The sequence below is a fragment of the Hirundo rustica genome (assembly GCF_015227805.2).
Source record: "Hirundo rustica isolate bHirRus1 chromosome 29 unlocalized genomic scaffold, bHirRus1.pri.v3 SUPER_29_unloc_BUSCO_136144at7742, whole genome shotgun sequence".
NCBI lineage: Eukaryota > Metazoa > Chordata > Aves > Passeriformes > Hirundinidae > Hirundo > Hirundo rustica.
In genome coordinates this window covers 81,719-102,834 of record NW_026690188.1, presented here as the reverse complement: position 1 = coordinate 102,834, position 21,116 = coordinate 81,719, and the positions used below count along the sequence as shown (strand labels likewise).

At 51.1% G+C, this 21,116-nt stretch overlaps 1 protein-coding gene across 1 annotated transcript; it reads left to right on the top strand.

Moving 5' to 3' along the window:
* Nucleotides 1–14,223: 14,223 nt before the first annotated feature.
* Nucleotides 14,224–15,429, top strand: LOC120747568 (involucrin-like). The gene is made up of 2 exons (XM_040053575.1): nucleotides 14,224–14,563; nucleotides 14,651–15,429. Exons 1-2 carry the CDS (start codon nucleotides 14,224–14,226, stop codon nucleotides 15,427–15,429), a joined length of 1,119 nt encoding a protein of 372 aa, XP_039909509.1.
* Nucleotides 15,430–21,116: the final 5,687 nt, after the last annotated feature.

Below are 21,116 nucleotides of genomic sequence, written 5' to 3'. Positions count from 1 at the left end.
TTTTTTTCAAAGCCACCCTGGATCTCTGCTTGGGAATGTCCAATCCCACCCCAAAATGAGCTGCTATTTTTCCTAAAACCACCCCGGATTTCTCCCTGGAATTCCCCAATCCCACCCCAAAATGAGCTGGTATTTTTTCTAAAGCCACTCTGGATCTCTCCCTGGAAAACACCAATACCACCCCAAACCGAGGTGTTATTTTTTTCCAAAGCCACCCTGGATCTCTCCCTGGAATCCACTAATCCCACCCCAAAACGAGCTGGTATTTTTTACAGCCACCCCAGATTTCTCCCTGGAATTCCCCAATCCCACCCCAAAACCAGATGCTGTTTTTTCCAAACCCACCCCGGATTTCTCCCTGGAATCCCCCAATCCCACCCCAAAACCGCCGCTGTTTTTTTTCCAAATCTCCACCAAACCCCAAACCCTGCCCGAGCCACCCTCGGACACTTTGGGATGGGGAATCTCCTCCGAGCCGCCCAATCCAGCCCCATCCCCGCTCCCAGAATCCAGAATTCCCTCGGAATTCCCCATCCCAGCACCTCCAGAGGCTCGGGACCGGACTCACCCAGCTCCCGGGGGTGGGAAGAGCTTCCAGCGGCGGCCAGCGCATCCCGGCTCCAGCAGGGTTTTTATAGGGCCGGGTCCCAGCTCCCGTGTCCCTGCTGGCGTGACTCACCCCGGACAATGAGTGGTTCCACGGCAGCTTCCCAGGATAATTACCTCGGGATAATTAATCCTCCCCGGCATTCCCAGCAGCAGCCCCGGGGCTGTTTTTGGGGCCTGAACCCCTGGATGTGTTGGGATGGCTTTTCCAGGTTTTTTGGTTTTTTTTTTTTGTCCCCCATCCCTGGGAATGGTCTCAGAGGTTGTGCCAGATGTTGGATTTGGGATGGGTTTTTCCCATGGGGAATGGTCTCAGAGGTTGTGCCAGATGTTGGATTTGGGATGGGTTTTTCCATGGGGAATGGTCTCAGAGGTCGTGCCAGCTGTTGGATTTGGGATGGGTTTTTCCATGGGGAATGGTCTCAGAGGTTGTGCCAGCTGTTGGATTTGGGATGGGTTTTTCCATGGGGTTCTCCCGCTCCGTGCTTTCGCCTCACCCACCCTGCCGCACCCGGCTTTTGGGGGCGTCTGGCCAAATTTTGGGCCTGGATTCAGAGCTGCTGAGGTGTTACCCTGGGTTTTCTGAGTTTCTTTATTAGCCTTTTGATTTTCATAAGTGGAGTCAGATCTTTTAGTTACTGTAGAATATTAGAGCAGTTTTCTACCTTTTCCCACAGATGTAACATAAACAAATCCTTTGTTTTTCATTCTCTGTCCTTTGTTTGCGTATTTCTAACCTGAAAACAACTGTAACTGACAATTGGTCTGGCCACTGAGGCTGAGGGGTGGAAACCCCAAAAAGCCAATCTTCTGCTAGACCCACAAATGTATAAAAAGTAAAAAATAAACAAAGGGGTCTCTTCTCTCCGCCCTTTCAGCTGGGAGCTGGATCAGAAGAACCTCTGCTGAAATCTCTCGTCTGCGTGTGATTTCTTTGTGTTTTACGGCGACACTGAGGGAAAACAGGAAAACAAATCCCGCCCCTCCGTGTGCTGGGGACAGCTCGTTATCCACCAAAAGGTGAATTTTTTAATAGGAACCTCCCGTTCTCCGAGCGCTCCGTCCCGGCTCCTCTCTGCTCTCCTCGGGATCCCCGGGAAGAACTCGGCCGAGCAGGAAGCCTCTGCCTTGGCTCCTGCATCCCTTCCCCGCGCAGAATTCCAGAATTCCAGCAGGATTTCGCCCTCTCTGCTCCTTCCCCCCCACACCCCCGTGTGGGACCCAATTCCCCGGCGGCTCCCGAACTTCCCGGCGGTTTTGGGGTGGGATTGGGGGATTCCAGGGAGAAATCTGGGGTGGGTTTGGAAAAAACAGCATCTGGTTTGGGGTGGGATTGGGAGATTCCAGGGAGAAATCCGGGGTGGCTTTGGAAAAAAAATAACACCTCGGTTTGGGGTGGTATTGGTGTTTTCCAGGGAGAGATCCAGAGTGGCTTTGGAAAAAATAGCAGCTCATTTTGGGGTGGGATTGGGGAATTCCAGGGAGAAATCCGGGGTGGTTTTAGGAAAAATACCAGCTCATTTTGGGGTGGGATTGGGGAATTCCAGGGAGAAATCCGGGGTGGTTTTAGGAAAAATAGCAGCTCATTTTGGGGTGCCCGGGTTTTTCGGGACGCTTTCTCCCGGCGCGGGCGGGGCCCTTCCTCCCAGCTGACGGCAAACCACAGCTTTTAATAAAAAGAAATCCCGGTTCCGGGCGGCTGCCGCCCTCCCGGGGCCCCGGGCTCCGGGCCGGGGTCACCGCGGCGGGGACAACCCGGCCTTTGTGCCTCGGTCTGGGTGGAAATGAACCGGGAAGGCGCTGGGCAGAGCCGCAGCGGAGTTTTTAAAAAATTCATCTCCTGCTTTTCGGGGTTATTTTGTGTCACGGCGAACCCCTGGAGGCGCTCAGAAGAGTTAAAAAATCTCATCTCCTGGTTTTTGGGTTGGTTTGGTTCAAAATGAACCGGGAAGGCGCTGGGCAGAGCCGCAGCGGAGTTTTTAAAAAATTCATCTCCTGCTTTTCGGGGTTATTTTGTGTCACGGCGAACCCCTGGAGGCGCTGAGCAGATTTTTAGTGAGTTAAAAATCTCATCTCCTGGTTTTTTGGGTTGGTTTGGTTCAAAATGAACCGGGAAGGTGCTGAGCGGAGCCGCAGTGCAGTTTTAAACATTCATCTCCTGCCTTTTTTTTTTTTTTTTTTTTTTTTTTTTTATGAACACAAGAAGATGCTGCGCAGATTTTTAGTGAATTTTTAAAAATTCATCTCCTGGTTTTCTTGTGGGTTTTTTTTTGTTGTTGTTCAAAATGAACACACGAAGATGATGAGCAGATCCTTAGTGACCTAAAAATTCATCTCCTGCTTTTTGGGGTTATTTTGTGTCATGATGAACCCACCAAGGTGCTGAGCAGGTTTTTAGTGACTTAAAAATCTCACAATCTCATCTGCTTTTTGGGGTTGGTGTTTGGTGGTGTGGGGTTTTTTTTTTTTCCTTTTTTTTTTTTTTTTAATTATTTTTTATTTTTTAATGAACACAGGAAGATGCTGAGCAAATTTTTAGTGACAAAAAAAAAAAAAAAAGAAAAAAAGAAAAAAATTTAAATCCCCTGTTTTTCGGAGCGTGTTAATCTCTGGGCGATAAGGAGGTGATGACTGGGGAAGTCACACGGGGCCGGAGGAAGTTTATCAGCTCCGGAGGTTTCTGTCACCTCGGGGTTGTCCCGGGCTGTCACCTGTCCCGAGCCGCTGGAATTCGGCACCGGTGACTCTCAGGTGACACCGGCAGAGCGGCAGCTCTTGCACAACCCAAAATAAATATCCTCCAAAAGACCGCCTGGGACTTTCTCAGCGGTTCGACTCCTTATCTCACACAGACTGGGGAAAAAACAAAACAAAACCAAACAAAACCTCAGAAAAACGGGAGAGGAAATGGGCTCCAGGGGTTCATCGTGGCACAAAATAACCCCAAAAAACAGGAGATGAGATTTTTAACTCAGTGAAAATCTGCTCAGCACCTTCATGGGTTCATCATGATGTTTTCCCTCAGCAGCTCTAAATCCAGGCCCAAAATTTGGCCAGACACCCCCAAAAGCCGGGTGTGGCAGGGTGGGTGAGGCGAAAGCACGGGGGGTCCGACCGGCAGTTCGCATTTCTATAAATATAAATTATAAACAGATATTGTCCACAGAAACTGATGTCGATTTGTCCAGGTGTCACAGCAGCAGGAATTCACCTGGAAAATTCACTATTTTTTTTTCCTTTTTTCCCTTTATCTTTTCCTGTTTTTTCCTTTTCCTTTTCTTTCCTTTTCTTTTCTCTTTTCCTTTTCTTTTTCTCTTTTCCTTTTTCTTTTTTCCCTCTCCTTCCCTCCCTCTCCCTTTGTCCTGCTGCCGGGGTTCCTATTTTGGGAGCTCTCTGCATTCCTGCGGCCTCGCCCTCCCAAACCCGCGTTCCTGCCGCCTTAAAGCTGAGCTGGAGAATTCCCCCAGCTCCCACCTGCCTCCTCCTCCCGGGGCTTTTTTTGGGATCTTTTCCCTCCTCCAGCTCCTTCTTCCAGGGCCCTGCTGGAGCTCCTCCCCTGCTCCGTCACCTGGCTTCCAGGTGAGGGGAAAAGAATCCCAAAATCCCGGAAAGATCTCCCAGAGCATCGAGTCCCAACCCAATTTGGGATTCCCAAATCCCAGGAATTCCCGGGAATTCCCTCCAGGGATGGGATCCAGCCCTCCCCAAGCCCCTCCCGATGGTTCCCAACCCTTTTTCCATGGAAAAACCATCCCAAATCTCCCACCCTGGCACAGCTCCAGGCCGTTCCCTCCTGTCCTGGCCCCGTTCCCTGGGATCAGATCCCAAATCCCCCCCGGATCCCCATTTTCTCCAGGCTGAGCCCTCCCCAGCTCCCTCAGGATTCTCCATTCCCACCCCTGGGCTCTCTCCAGCCCCTCCAGGTCCCTTTTCCATGAGGGGACACGGGACCGGGTGTCCCCAGCCAGCAGAGCGCAGCATCGGCCCGCTCCTGGCACCGGGAAAATCCCTCGGGATCCTCCCTCGGGATCCTCCCTCCCTCCCTTGTGACTCTCCCTCCCTCCCTCGGGATCCTCCCTCCCTCCCTCGGGATTCTCCCTCCCTCTCCGCGACTCCAGGAAAATTTTAAAGGTTGGATTTGTCCCGGTTTAACCCCTCCGTGCCCCTCCCGGGAGGTTGGAGAGGGATTTTTCCTCGGGAACTGCAGGGACAGGGCGCAGGGAATGGGGTCAGGGGGACAGAGGGGGAATTGGGGTGGGATTTGGGGCAGGAGTTGATCCCTGGGAGAGAATCCAGGTGATTCCATGGATTCTCCATGGCTGGAAGTGTCCAAGGCCGGGTTGGAGAGGGCTTGGAGCAACCTGGGGTGGTGGGAGGTGTTCCTGCCCCTGGAGCGGAGCTGGGTGGGCTTCAGGATCCCCTCCACCCCAAACCACTCCAGGGCTCCAAACCACTCCGGAATTCCAAACCATTCCACATTTCCAACCCATTCCAGGTCTCCAAACCACTCCAGAATTCCAAAACACTCCAGAATTCCAAAACACTCCATGATTCCAACCCATTCCAGGGCTCCAAACCATTCCAGGGCTCCAAACCACTCCATGATTCCAAACCATTCCACGTTTCCAGACCATTCCAGGATCCCGGGGCAGGGAGGGAAGGGCAGGGACCAAAGGGGACGTGAGGGGACGAGCAGGGACCTCAGGCTGCTCTCAATTATTAATCCTTAATTAAAGAGCTGCGGACGAGAAAACTCCTCTCATTACAGGAGCAAATTCCCGATTTTGGCGATTTTACAGCGCTCGGGGCGAAAAGAGAATGAAACTCCTCAGCCCGAAAGGGTTTTATTGCTTAATTAACTCTTGGTTTCGCTAATTAGGAGCTCTTTGTTCTGGGCCGGGCTCGGGGGAGGTTAAGCCTGGCTTTAGGGTCAGGAGAACCTCGGTGACTTCTCCAAGCTCAGCTCCCTGTGGGCTCCATCCCTCTGCTGGGATTCCCAGGGGAGCAGAGCCCTGGGATGGGGACGGCGAGCCCGGGGTTGTGATTTTAATTATTCTCATTATTTTGATAATTAACTCGCTCACGGAAAGGAGGAAATCCAAGATAAATCCCTTTTTTATTATTTTTTTTTTTTGGAGCTCAGAGACCAATGGTTGCCTTTCCCAGCGGCACGGGGTTGATATTCCATTAAAAAAAAAGGAATTTCATCCTTTTCCAAGAGGTTGGGGAAGGCTGAGCGGCATCCCGGTTCCCCAGCTCCTCCTTGGGTGATCCCAAGGCTGCTCCAGTTTTCCAGCAGGTGCTGGAAAATCCCGGGGGAGGCTGAACTCGGTGAACTGCAGCGAGTTCATCCCCGAGCTCCGGAGGGGGAATGGAGCAACCGGGAATGGATGGGATGGCTGCTGGAAAGGTTGTGGTGTTTCAGTGAGGCAATCGGGGCCCCGCGGGGGAAACCAGGGGGAAATCCAGGCCGGGAATTAGCAGGAGGTTTTCAAGGAGCAGGGAAGAAATCGGGACTAAATCCAGGCCGGGAATTAGCAGGAGGTTTTCAAGGAGCAGGGAAGAAATCGGGACTAAGTTCAGGCTGAGAGTTAGGAGGAGGTTTTTAAGGAGAGAAGTAATTAGGGATTAATTTAGGCCGGGAATTAGCAGGAGGTTTTCAAGGAGAGAAGAAATCAGGACTAAATTCAGGCTGGGAGTTAGCAGAGGTTTTCAAGGAGAGGGGAAGGAATCGGGACTAAAATTAGGACCTCAGCCGTGGGATGGGAGCTTCTGCTGGCCCTGGCAGCTCCTGGCTGGAACTGGGCACTTCCAGGGATGGGGAATCCATGGAAACACCAGGATTCCCTCCCAGGGAACAACTCCCTCCCAAAATCCCACCCCAATTCCCCCTCTGTCCCCCTGACCCCATTCCCTGTGCCCTGTCCCTGCAGTTCCTGAGGAAAAATCCCTCTCCAGCTTCCCTGGAGCTGCTGCAGATCCTGGGAGCAGCTCTGGGCTCTCCACAGGCTCCAACATTCCCAGAAAAAAAACGTGGGAACCTCCCGATCCAAGCCCTGGATCCTGCAGCATTTGGGGGTGTCCAGGTTTTTTATTTGGGGGGGGCGGTGTTTAAATCCCACCCTGTGCCACAATTCCAATCCCGTGCCACAATTCCCATCCCGTGCCACGATTCCAATCCCGTGCCACAATTCCCATCCTGTGCCACAATTCCCATCCTGTGCCACAATTCCCATCCCGTGCACAATTCCCATCCTGTGCCACAATTCCCATCCCGTGCACAATTCCCATCCTGTGCCACAATTCCCATCCCGTGCCACAATTCCCATCCCGTGCCACAATTCCCACCCTGTGCCACGATTCCCATCCCGTGCCACAATTCCCATCCCGTGCCACAATTCCCACCCTGTGCCACGATTCCCATCCCGTGCCACAATTCCCGTCCCGTGCCACAATTCCCACCCTCCCAGGTGGATCCAAGGCCCTGGAGTGACCTGGGATGGTGGGAGGTGTCCCTGCCCCTGGAGCGGAGCTGGATGAGCTTTAGGCTCCCCTCCCACCCGGACCGTTCCAGAATTCCAAACCAGAATCCCAAACCTTAAAGCTCATCCGGTTCCAAACTCCCCAAAATCCTGATCCTTTCCCCAAACCCTGGATTTGGAAAAAAAAGGTCAAGGAGCAAACTGGAACTGGATGAGCTTTAAGGTCCCTTCCCACCCAGACCGTTCCAGAATTCCCAACCAGAATCCCAAAGCCCAGCTTTAAGTTCCCTTCCAACCCACTCCAGAATTCCATCCGGCCTGGCCTTGGACACTTCCAGGGTCCCGGCAGCGTCCAGCAGCGGAGCTGCTCCAGGACGGCCCCAGACCGATACCGGGAGATGCCGGAGGTGTTAATTAGCCCATCCTGCAGGTGCTAATTACGCCTTTTGTTTGATGAGTTCACGCCACGTCCAGCCCGGAGCTGGACACAACAATGGGATGGGGCTGGACACAATGGGATGGGGCTGGACACAACAATGGGATGGGCGTGAGCCGAGCCCTGGGGAGCCCCGGGAGAGGCCGGACCGGTTCGGCGGCTCCTGAGTCACGGCTGGAATCCAGCCGGGAAAAAGGTCCCGGGGATCCTCCCCTCCGTGCGCAGAGATCCCCAATCCAGGGGGAAAAAAAATCTGGGAGAATCCATGAAATCATGAGGAAAAGCTGAAATCCAGCAGGGAAAAAGGTCCCGGGGATCCTCCCCTCTGTGTGCAGAGATCCCGAATCCAGGGGGAAAACTCGGGCAGAATCCATGAAATCATGAGGAAAAGCTGAAATCCATCAGGGAAAAAGGTCCCGAGGATCCTCCCCTCTGTGCACAGAGATCCCAAATCCAGGGGGGAAAAAAATCCAGGAGAATCCTTGAAATCATGAGGGAAGGCTCCTCACTTCCTCCCTAAAAAATCAGATCCCTGGACAAAGGTCCCCAAATCCTGGTGGTAAAAATCAGGGAGAATCTGTGGAGTCTCGAGGGAGGGCTCCTCGCTTCCCGCAGAATTCTGATCCTTTCCCCAAATCCTGGATGGAAAAAAAATGTCGTAACTCCTGGGAATCACCCGGGAGGTCCCCGATAAACTGGAGGTTTGTGGGATCTGGAGCAGTGATTCCCATCGGGAATGCTGGGGCTGGGAATTCCCTTCCCCCTGGGATTGGTTTGGGATGAACTGGGAGCTCCACGTTCCCTCCGTTCCCTCACGTTTCTCCCGTCGTTCTCCCGAAGGTTTCGCTCCGGCCGCTAAAAATAGATTTTTGTGCAATTCCCGGGGATGGGAGAAGCAATTCCACCTCTGTCTCCTCCGGGAAAAACGTTCCCTCCCTTTCCAGGGGCTGACTCCGGAGCCTCCTGGGGCAGTATCCGTAATTTTTGTGCTGAGGTTGCTGCCCAGCGACCTCTGGAGCATTTCCAGACTGGATCCAAACCAGTTTAAGGTCAGGATTTAGGGAATATCCGCAGTTTTTGTGCTGAGGTTGCTGCCCTGTGACCTCGGGAGCATTTCCAGACTGGATCCAAACCAGTTTAAGGTCAGGATTTAGGGAATATCCGCAGTTTTTGTGCTGAGGTTGCTGCCCTGTGACCTCGGGAGCATTTCCAGACTGGATCCAAACCAGTTTAAGGTCAGGATTTAGGGAATATCCGCAGTTTTTGTGCTGAGGTTGCTGCCCTGTGACCTCGGGAGCATTTCCAGACTGGATCCAAACCAGTTTAAGGTCAGGCTGCATCTCCTTGATCTCCAGACATGGTTTAGGATTGGGTTTAGGATTGGGTTTAGGATTGGGTTTAGGTCTCTCCCGCCCATGGGAAGCGCCGGTGTTTAATTCCCGGCTGTTGCGAGTTCAGGGTTTAAATTTTGCACCGAAATATTCCAGAAATCTTTTATTTATTGCTGAAATTAAAACGTCCCGAGCGGGCGGAGGAGTCCTGCGCCCTCCCCGCTCCCAGCTCCGACCTGAGGAGGAGAATTCCCGCGGGAATATTGCACAAAAATCCGGGTGGAAGGTTGGAGGTGGTGAAATTCCCCGTCCTCGGCTGCTCCGGCCCCGGCGGGGCAAGAACCAGGATGAGGGAATGAGCAAATGGTGGAACAACAGAATCAGGGAATCGTGGAGTACCAGGGAATTGTAAAGTCGTGGAATTGCAGAGTCACGGAATCGTGGGGTAACAGAGAATCCCGGAACTGTGGAATCAGAAAATCAGAAAACCGTGGAATCAGAGGATCACGGAATCCTAAAGTCACGGAATACGAGGATCAGAGGATCGCGGAATTGCAGAAGCACAAAATAATCACGGGATAACAGGATCAGGGAATCAGGGATCACGGAGCGGTTTGGGTTGGGAAGGACCCTCGGGATCGTCCCGTTCCCAGCCCCTGCCACGGCCGGGGACAATTCCCACCACCCCAGCTTTCTCCAAGCCCCATCCCACCTTTCCCCGGACACCTCCAGGAGCGAGCTCCAGGGTTTTAGCGCTCCGATCTCCCTCCCTGCTCCTCCCGGCGGGAAGGGAACGACTCCAGGAGCTAATCTGCGCTCCCAGCCCTGCCTGGAAAGCGGCCGGGCGGGTCTGGGGAGCGCCCTCATTCCAGCCGGGAATCCCAGCAGCCGGCAGCGCCGGAGCTCCCCAAAGCTGGAGACTAAACCCGAGCCTATCCCAGCGGGAACAGCAAGCGGAAAACGGGCGGGAGAAAATCCCGGAATTTTCCGGCCTGGAGCTGCCGGAGGGTGGCTGAGAGGGGGAAGCTGCTCCGCGCTTCCAGGCGCTGCCCAGGAATTGCGGGAGGAGAGGTGGGAGCAGCTCAGGCGGCTGGAAGCGACGGCGCCGCGATCCCGATGCGATAAAATCCGCGGAAAAGCCGCGGAGACGAGGCCGGGAGCGGCCCCGGGGTGACCAAAGGTGATGAAATTCCCGTCTGGGCTGGGACACGGCGTCTCCAGGGCGGGAATTCGCCCTCCCCTGGCAGCTCCCGATGGATCCCGCAGATCTGGGGGATTGGGATCGGTTTTTCCCACCTCCAGAAATGTTTGTTTGTGTTTTTTCCTGGAATAATCCTCAGGGAATGCACGGCACACAAGATTCCTCGGGGAGATTTGGGATGGAGAATCCCGAGATTTTTGGGGGAGGGTTTGGGATTCAGAGTTCCGAGATTTCTGGGGAGGTTTGGGGTTGAGAATCCAGAGATTCCTCAGGGAGCTTTGGGATTGGGAATCCTGAGAACAAAGTTCCCTTTATTTCACACCTAGGCTGGAACGCATTTTTTAATTCCATTCAGGAATTCTGTCGGGCCAGAATTTCCCCAAACTCCATTTTAGGTGGGAAAAACCTTGGATATTTTTAAAAATCGCATTTGGGCGGGTGAGAGCTGCATCTCCATGGAAAATGAGATTTATCCAGAGAATTCCAGGAGTACTGAGGTTGGAAAAACCCTCCAAGATCATCGAGTCCAACTTCCAACGGATCAACACCTTTCCAGAGCCCTGAGGTGTGTCCAGGAATTCCTTGGAAAACCTCCCTGGGCAGCCCCTGACCGCCCTTTCCAGGAGGAAATTCCTGGAATTTCCAGGAAATCCCTCCCGGTGATTCCAAGCTGAGATGAAAGCTGAAGGAAATCCAGGAAGTTCTTCCCAGGAAAACTCCTCCCTGCTTTCTACAATCCCAATAAAGCCGCTTTAGAGGATTCACTGATGAACAGCAGAGAGGCACAAATTATCCCAAATTCCCAAAAAATCCCAGGAATTTCAGACATCAGGGGGGGTTTTAGCTGTGGAGTGACCCGGGATGAGTTCAGGTGGGAATTCCCAATAAATCCCAAGAATATCAGGGAAGTTTTAACTGTGGAATGACCCCAGGATGGGTTCAGGTGGGAATTCCCAATAAATCCCAGGAATTTCAGATATCAGGGGGGATTTAGCTGTGGAGTGATCCCAGGATGGGTTCAGGTGGGAATTCCCAATAAATCACAGGAATTTCAGATATCGGGGGGGTTTTAACTGTGGAAATACCCCGGGATGAGTTGAGGTGAGAATTCCCAATAAATCCCAGGAACACCAGAGGGGTGTTAACTGTGGAATGACCCCAGGATGAGTTCAGGTGGGAATTCCCAATAAATCCCAGGAATTTCAGATATCAGGGGGGATTTAGCTGTGGAATGACCCCAGGATGAGTTGAGGTGAGAATTCCCAATAAATCCCAGGATTTTCAGGGGGTTTTAACTGTGGAATTACCCTGGGATGAGTTCAGGTAGCACCACACCCCACCAATACCCCCAAACCTCCCACGGGATTTTCAGCAGCTCCACGAACGCGAGGGTCCGAGCTTTATCCAGGGAGAAATCCCCCGAGCTTTATCCAAGGAGGAATTCCACGGGATTAGCCCTGGGAATGAACTCGGGATCGTCTCTGGAAGTGCCTACGTGTGAAAGCCGGCCGGGCAGGGCTCTTGTGAAAGAGTGAGCTCATCGGCCCGAGGACTGGCAGGGCAGGGCTCCCAAACCCTATAAAAGATCCCAAATCCCCCGGCTCCGGCACCGCTCCGCTCCCGCTGCTCCCTCGGCGCCGGCTGGGTGAGTCCCGGAATCCCGGAGCCTCCTCGGGGAGATCTGGGATTCAGGATCACGAGATTTCTGTGGGGATGTTTGAGACTGAGGATCCTGAGGTGTTCTTGGGGGAGGTTTGGGATTCAGGATCCCGAGATTTTTGTGAATATTTGGGATTGAGGATCCAGAGATTTCTGGGCTGGTTTGGGGTTGGGAATCCAGAGATTCCTCAGGGAGCTTCGGGATTGAGAATCCTGAGGGTTTTGGGGAGGTTTGGGATTCAGAATCCTGAGATTTTTGAGGGATATTTGGGACTGAGAATTCTGATATTTTGGGGAGGTTTGGGATTCAGAATCCTGAGATTTCTGTGAATATTTGGGGCTGAGGATCCCGAGATTTCAGGGGGATATTTGGGATTGAGAATCCCGGGATTTCGGGGGGATATTTGGGGTTCTGCTCCGTCCTGGGCACAGCCTTTCAGGAAAGGTTGGATTTGTGCCCCGGGATACGCGGAGGGTTCCTGGAAAGGAGGGAATTTGTGGGCGTTGGGGCGGCCTGGGAACGGCTCTGGGAGGCAAATTAAGGCCGAGTCTAAATCTGGGGGTAATTAAATCCTAAATTAGACCTTTCCAGAGGCAGGGATCAGATGGAATTCCGTTGGTTTAAGGACGAGTCTCCTCCCTGCAGGGGAAGGACTCCGAACCCTCTCCTGCCCAATCCGTTCTCCTGTGATTTTATAACAGAAATATTTTTATTTTAAATTCCATTTTCACCCAGCAATTTATTTTTAATCACCCGGAAATTCCTCGGGGAGGGAAAATTTAAAAAGAGGGGAAAAAAAAAAAAAAAAAAAAGGAAATTTGGGAGCACGAGGGCGCTGCAGACAAGGGATGAGAATATTCCCCAAATATTCCCCTTGTGCCGCCTGCTCCGTGACAGGAGCGAGAATCCTGATTAATTAATTAATATTAATTAAGGTCTTATCAGAATTTAAAAAAAAAAAAAAAAAGGAAGAGAGGAAGGAATCGGCCGCGAGAGGAGCTGGGAACCCCCCGGGGAAGGGAGGAGGAGCTCAAATCCCTCCCGGTCCCACTCTGGGAATTCTCACCTTGGCTCGGGAATTCTCAGGTCCGGGGCCAAAATTTGTCCCCAAATTTTCGGGGAGGCGACAGAGGCGACAATCGCGGAGCTCGGGGAGGTTTCATCCCGAGGAATTCCCAATGGCCGAGCTCGGGGAGGTTTCATCCCGAGGAATTCCCAATGGCCGAGCTCGGGGAGGTTTCATCCCGAGGAATTCCCAATGGCCGAGCTCGGGGAGGTTTCATCCCGAGGAATTCCCAATGGCCGAGCTCGGGGAGGTTTCATCCCGAGGAATTCCCGATCGCGGAGCTCGGGGAGGTTTCATCCCGAGGAATTCTCAGGGAATTCCCTCCCAGGGAGGAGCCGCGCTGGGAGCGCAGCGGGAGGAGCGGCTGTGTCTGGATTTAACCCTCAGCTCGCCGCAGCCTCGCGCCAAATCCAGGGGAAAAAAAGCCGGAATTATTTGGGATTTTGCAGTCCCAAAACCCCCTTGGCCCCACCACTTTTATATTCTTTTCTTTCTTTCTTCTTTTCTTTCTTTCTTTTTCTTTCTTTCTTTCTTTCTTTCTTTCTTTCTTTCTTTCTTTCTTTCTTTCTTTCTTTTAAATATATAGATATATAGATATATATACTATATACTATTTACAATATACTATATACTATGTACTGTGTACTATATATTATATATTATATCATAAATATAATATAATGTAGTATAATATAGTATAGTATAGTATAGTATAGTATAGTATAGTGTAGTATAGTATAGTATATCATAAATATAATATAATGTAGTATAATATAGTATAGTATAGTATAGTATAGTATAGTATAGTGTAGTATAGTATAGTATATCATAAATATAATATAATGTAGTATAATATAGTATAGTATAGTATAGTATAGTATAGAAGAGTATAATATAATATAATATAATATAATAGAATATAATATAATATAATATAATGCAATGCAATACAATACAACACAAACACAATACAATACAATACAATATATTACAATACAACATAATACAATACAACACAACACAATACAATACAGTACAATAAAATACAAGACAATACAATATAATACAATATAATACAATACAATACAATACAATACAATACAGTACAATACAATATATTACAATACAATATAATACAATACAACACAACACAATACAATATATTACAATACAATACAACACAACACAACACAATACAATACAATACAGTACAATACAATATATTACAATACAATACAACACAACACAACACAACACAATACAATATATTACAATACAATACAACACAACACAACACAATACAATACAATACAGTACAATACAATATATTACAATACAGTACAACACAACACAATATAATCCATAACTGAGTGCCCCTGGTCCCGGTAACGCCGTTTTCCCGTTTTCCCCATTCCCCAGGCGATCCCGCTGTCCCGCAGAGATGTCCCTGGACCAGGCGCAGATCAAGCAGGAGCTGACGCTGCCCCCGGGCCTGGCTAAACCCGGCCTGGCCAAACCCGGCCCGTGCCCGCCGCACCCCCAAATCCCGGGAAAAGAGACCCCAGAGACCGGGAAAGGGGAAGCTCCGCTGGCACAGCAGCAGCAGCAGCAGCAGCAAATCCAATTCCCTCCGACATTCCAGGCCGAGGAGGAGAAATCCGGCCGGGAAGGGATCCTGGAGGAGAGGGAGGCCAAGGAGATCCCGGTCCAGGAAAAACAGCAGGAATGCCAGGAGATCCCGGTGTCTGTCCCAGAAAAAACAGCAGTCCAAGGAGATCCCGGTGTCCATCCCGGAAAAAAACAGCAGGAATGCAAACAAATCCCTGAAAAACAGCAGGAATGCAAAGAAATCCCAGTGTCTATCCCAGAAAAACAGCAGGAATGCAAGGAAATCCCGGTGTCCATCCCTGAAAAACAGCAGGAATGCCAGGAAATCCCGGTGTCCATCCCAGAAAAACAGCAGGAATGCAAGGAAATCCCGGTGTCCATCCCAGAAAAACAGCAGGAATGCAAGGAAATCCCGGTGTCCATCCCAGAAAAACAGCAGGAATGCCAGGAAATCCCGGTGTCCATCCCAGAAAAACAGCAGGAATGCCAAGAAATCCCGGTGTCCGTCCCTGATCCACTCCCTGACCCCGTCCCGTGTTCCCAGGAGAAGCAGCAGTGCCGGGAAATCCCGGTGTCCATCCCAGAAAAGCAGGAATGCGAACAAATCCCGGTGTCCATCCCAGAAAAGCAGGAATGCGAACAAATCCCGGTGTCCATCCCAGAAAAGCAGGAATGCCAGGACACCCCAGTCCCGACCCCAGTTTCGTGCCCCGAACCCGCCCAGTGTTCCCAGGAAAAGCAGGAATTCCAGGAAATCCCGGTGTCCGTCCCAGAAAAACAGCAGGAATTCCAGGACACCCCTGTCCCCATCCCACTCCCAGACCCAGTCCCGTCTTCCCAGGAAAAGCAGGAATTCCAGGAGATCCCGGTGCCCACCCCGTGCTCCCAGGAAAAGCAGGAATTCCAGGAGATCCCGGTGCCCGCCCCGTGCTCCCAGGAAAAGCAGGAATTCCAGGAGATCCCGGAGCAGCGCTCCCTTCCCGAGAAATTCCCTCCCCTGGAGCAGCAGCTGGAGCAGCCCGGCCCGTGGCAGAAGTAGAGGGAAAATCCCGATCCCGGAGATTCCCACCCCGCATCCAGAGGTTTTTCCAAACCTTTTTTCCCCTCCCCGTTTTTTTTTAACCCTTGCAGAGCTTTTGTCGGGAATTCCTTCCAGCCTAACGCGTCCTCCTTTTACTAACAGCAGGGGAATTCCCGCCGGGAATCCCAGCAGGGTTGTAGTTCCCAAAATTCCTGCCCTTCTCCCCAATCCCGCGGTTTTGGAATGCCCAGGAACAGAAAATAAAATAAAATAAAATAAAATAAAATAAAATAAAAACCGTCATCCCACTTTTCCTGCCTTTCTCCCCTGGATTCCAGCTCCCACCTGGAATTTTGGAAGTTTTCCCCCCAGAAATAATCAGATTATTAAAAATCTGCCCCCAAAACTTCCCAAATATTTGAATATTTGGTGGAGTTTAAAAAGAAATCCTTTGGGATCGAGGCTGGGGGGAAAGGAAAATTTTTAGGATAGATCTGATTTTGGTGGAATTGAAGAGAATCCTTTGGGATCCAGGGGGGGAAAAGGAAAATTTTTAGGATAGATCCGAGCTCGCTCTCCCCTTGAATTTCCTCGGAGGTGTCAAAGAACAGCTCGGGCCGAGAATATTCCCTAATTATCCGGATTGATGGATAATTAACTCCACTCCAGACATGTCTCGGAAGGGATTAACTCCGGGCGTGGCGCAGACGGGATAAAGGAGCAATTCCAGCCGGGAATGTTTCGCCACCCGTCGGTGTTTGGGACTTTTGCCTCGGGATTCTTTTCGGCTGCTGTTGGATCCAGGATTTATTTCTCCGTGGAAATCCCACAATAAAAGAGAATTTGAGTACTGAGTTTGGGGAGGTTTTCTTCCCGGTTCTGGGGAATTTTTGTGACAGATTTTGGGAATTTTTGTACCGAGTTTTGGGGGGGGGTTATACCAGATTTTGGGGGGTTTATACCAAGTTGGGGGGGGGGGTTTATGCCAAATTTTGGGGGGGGTTTGTACCAAGTTTTGGGGGATTTTATACCAAGTTTTGAGGGTTCTATACCAAATTTTGGGGATCCTTTTGCCAAGTTTTGGGGGTTTTATAGCAATTTTTGGGGGGTTTTATACCAAGTTTGGGTGGTTTTATACTAATTTTTGGGGATTCTCTTACCAAGTTTGGTGGGGTTTTATACCAAATTTTGGGGGATTTTGTACCAAGTTTGGGGCGGTTATATACCAAGTTTTGGGGATTTTTTTTTTAAATCAAGTTGTGGGAATTTTTATACCAGGTTCTGGGAAGTTTTCAACTGAGTTTTGGGGATTTTTATACCAAAGAGTGGGAATTTTTTTTATCAAGTTTTGGGGATTTTTGTTCAAAGTTTCGGGGATTTACTATGGCTTCTCCCGGAAAAGACGGAGAGGAGGCTCAGCTTGCAAAAGCCGGGCTCTCTGTGTGCTTAAAGCTGATTTTTTTTGGGGGGGTGGACCGAAATAAAAGAGAAAGAGGAGGAAAGACGAGAGACAAAACAAAGCACCAGGAAGCAGCCGCGTGATCATTCCATCGTTTTATTGCACCACATCCCAAATTAAACTCGGAATTACGAGCGGCCCCGCCAAGCCATCCGTCCTTAACGACGCTGATGCATTCATCATTTAATAAATTTAATTTATTTTTTTTTAAAGCCTAATTAACCCGTCTCTCCACGAGGTAATTTCTGCTGGCAGGCAAAGGCAAAGCAGGCGGCTGCAGGTCGGGAGATGCTCCCGGGGAAAAGCGGGAATTTTTTTGGGGGGCGGATTTGGGGTGGCTCCTGCTTCTACTTGGAGCACTGCTGCTGCTGCTGCTGCTGCTGCTGCTGCTGCTGCTGCTGCTGCTGCTGCTGCTGCTGCTGCGGGCTCTTCACGCCCGCCTTGGCCTGGCCTTTGGAGGCCGGGCTTTCCTTGGCCCCCTTGGGCACGGCTCCGCATTTCTGCAGGCACTGCGCCGGGATCTGCTGCGGCTGCTTCTGCTGCTGGGACATCCTGGATCCGCCTGGAATTCACAATCCGCCGGGGTTCTCACTCGGGATTCGCCTCCTCGGGGGCGTCGAGGCTGCCCCAGGCCGTGCCCCAGTTTTCCCCACCGCGGATTTAGATTTAATCCCGGGCCCAAAGCGAGGAAGCTGCCGGGATTAAATCCCCGAGGGTGCTGCAGCTCAGAGCGGGTTTTGGGGAGCTCAGCTTCCTGCCCCTTGTAGGGTTTGTTTTTTTGGGATCCCAGCCCATTCCCTGTGGGATCGGGGAATAGCTGTGCCTAGAACGGGGATCAGGGGTGAAACCCAGCCTAGCAAAGCCGGGAGGGGGCTGCAGAGCCGGGGGGGAGACAAACGGCGCCGCGCGTTTTCCTTCCCTCCTTCCCTCCTTCCCTCCTTCCCTCCGCTCCTTCTCCTCCTGGGAATCGCGACTTTAAAAAGATCGGGGGAAAAAATACGTGGGTTTGGAGGAAAGCTGAGCTCGAGGAGAAGCTCCAAGAAAAGCAGCCAAAGGGGAGAGGAAAAGCGGGAAAATCTCGGGATTGGGAGCTTTGACAGGGAAAAATCCTTCGGTAACGATCCCGGCGTTGGACACCAAGCCCAATATTTGATAATGTTCCCAGTATTTGATAACATTCCCAATATTTGATAACTTTCCCAGTATTTGATAACTTTCCCAGTATCTGACACCAATTTTTGGAGCCACCACGTCTCTCCTCATCTCCCCGAGACCCCCAGAGCAGGAGCCAGGCCTGGGGCCTGGGAATTCAGGTGGATCCAGGATCTTCCACCCCTGCCCACGGATGCCAACCTTGGGTTATCCATGGGATCCTTATCGGTCTGGGAGATATTACCAGATACTGGGAATGTTACCAAATACTGGGAATGTTATCAAATACTGGGAATGTTATCAAATACTGGGAATGTTATCAAATATTGGGCTTGGTGTCCAACGCCGGGATCGTTACCAAAGGATTTTTCCCTGTCAAAGCTCCCAATCCCAAGATTTTCCCATTTTTCCTCTCCTCTTTGGCTGCTTTTCTTGGAGCTTCTCCTCGAGCTCAGCTTTCCTCCAAACCCATATTTTTTAAAGTCGCGATTCCCAGGAGGAGAAGGAGCGGAGGGAAGGAGGGAAGGAAAACGCGCGGCGCCGTTTGTCTCCCCCCCAGCTCTGCAGCCCCTTCCCGGCTTTGCTAGGCTGGGTTTCACCCCTGATCCCCGTTCTAGGCACAGCTATTCCCCGATCCCACAGGGAATGGGCTGGGATCCCAAAAAAACAAACCCTACAAGGGGCGGGAAGCTGAGCTCCCCAAAAACCCGCTCTGAGCTGCAGCACCCTCGGGGATTTAATCCCGGCAGCTTCCTCGCTTTGCTAGGCTGGGTTTTACCCCTGATCCCCGTTCTAGGACCGGAAGAATCCCAAACCTCTGGCCCGGAATTCCGTCATTTCCACCTGCTGCAGGTGGAATTTCTGGGGGAGGCAGCCCCAGGCTGGGAAAGCCGAGGGCCCCAAACCCCGAGTTTCCCGGGCGCAGCCCCGGGGCCGGGCAGGGGAGGACTCACCGGGAGCGTCCTGCTGGAGGAGCGAGCTCAGGAGCGGGCGCGGAGCTCCCGGCGGAGCGCGTTTTATATCCCAGCCGCTCCGGAATAAACTCGGTGACCAGAATCTTTCACAACCGGGACCGGCTCCGCTCCCACCTCCTGGAGCTGGGTCAAAACCCGGGAGAGATTTCCATCCCGTCCCGGCCCCGGGGGATCGGGGCGCGGCACAGCCGGGATAATTCCCTCGGGAATATTTCATTAATGACCGGCTGGTATTTTATCCCTTGTTTTAAATAGATTGCTGATAATGTGTTCCTATAGCAATATAAATTTTTTTACTATTTTTATATTGATAATAAATATAAATGAATCCATTTTAGTATTTTATTGTTTATTTAAATTACATATATAATTTATAAATATATTTTAATAATATAATATAACATAACATGACAAACATAACATTATAAAATTATATAAAATGATATAAAGTGATATAAAATAATATAATATAATATAATATAATATAATATATTACATTACATTACATTATAGTCTAGTCTAGTATTATATAGTATTATATAATAAAATATAGAAACACCTTCCTTTTAAAATAGAATTGATTGTTTATTTAATTTATTATTTATTCATTTAATTAGTAATAATTTTTCTATATCTGATTAATAATTTTCTAGCAATTCACTAATAATTTGTTGAAAATTTATTAACAATTTATTATCAATTATTAGTATTTTGCCCCATCCCGGGCAGAGATCCCACAAAAAACCAGGAGCTGGGATCGCTCGCATCCACTCGGGAATGAGTTTTAGGGGGAATTTTGGCTGCAGAGCGCCCGGAGCGATCTCCAGAATTCCCAGTGGGATTGGGAATCTCCCCCAGCTCCTGGGATCCCGGTTTGGAACGGGATTTTGCCGTTTCCCACCCCCAAAACAGGGATGAAACTTTTCCCTCCCCACCCATAAGAAATCAGGAGGATGTTCCGGGCTCCTCCTCCTCCACCCTGATGAAATATCCCCAATTTATTGCAAATATCCCGGGAATCCCAGCAATTCCCGGCGCTGACCACAGCCGGCGCGTCAGGCCTTGGCCTCCGGATTTCCCGGGCGCTCCCGTGATCCCTGTTCCCAGGGAAAATGGAAAAATTCCAGTGGCTGACACGGGCGGGATGAGGACCCTCCGGAGCCGGGCGGCTCACGGAGGAGCTCCACGTGATTCCCGGTTTAAACCTTGCTTTTCCCAGGATTCGCAGCCGGAACCTTCCCCAGGCCCCACAGAGGCGGCAATTCCAGAGCCCGGATCCCCGAAGGTTCGGAGGGATCTGGGGCGCAAATTCCTCGTTTCCCCGTCCGTTTTCCCGGGAATGCCCAGCCGGGTGTGTCCGAGTGCAGGGCTCGTGGATTTTCCCAGATTCCCCACTAAAACCTTTTCCGTGCCCCCGAAATTCCGCCCCAGCAGCGGCGCCTCGGAGGCAGAGCTCGGCTCCTCGGAGATCGGTGTTCCTGGCGGGGAATTTCAGGTGCAAATTCCTCATTTCCCCACATCCGTTTTCACGGAATTCTGGGCCCCGGAGAATTCCTCCTCTCCCCATCCATCTTTTTGGGGAGGGAATTCCTGCTCCTTGCTTTGCTCAGGTGTGCTCAGGTGTGCTCAGGTGTGCTCAGGTGTGCTCCTTGCTTTGCTCAGGTGTGCTCTTTGCTTTGCTCAGGTGTGCTCAGGTGTGTTCAGCTGTGTTCAGCTGTGCTCAGGTGTGCTCCTTGCTTTGCTCAGGTGTGCTCAGGTGTGCTCAGGTGTGTTCAGGCCTGTTCAGATGTGCTCAGGTGTGCTCAGGTGTGCTCCTTGCTTTGCTCAGGTGTGCTCAGGTGTGCTCAGGTGTGCTCCTTGCTTTGCTCAGGTGTGCTCAGGCATGTTCAGACATGCTCAGGTGTGCTCCTTGCTTTGCTCAGGTGTGCTCAGGTGTGCTCAGCTGTGCTCAGGTGTGCTCCTTGCTTTGCTCAGGTGTGCTCAGGTGTGCTCAGGTGTGTTCAGGCCTGTTCAGATGTGCTCAGGTGTGCTCAGGTGTGCTCAGGTGTGCCCAGCTGTGCCCAGGTGCCTTCCCCAGACACATTTTTGGGATTTCTTTCCTCCCTCCCATCATCCCGGTC

What these genes read in the sequence shown, in the direction of transcription:
- LOC120747568 (XM_040053575.1), top strand. Translation starts at nt 14,224, where the DNA reads ATGTCCCTGGACCAGGCGCAGATCAAGCAGGAGCTGACGCTGCCCCCG. An exon ending in AGCAGTCCAAGGAGATCCCG is followed by an intron (nt 14,564 to 14,650) that starts GTGTCCATCCCG and finishes TGTCTATCCCAG; the next exon opens with AAAAACAGCAGGAATGCAAG.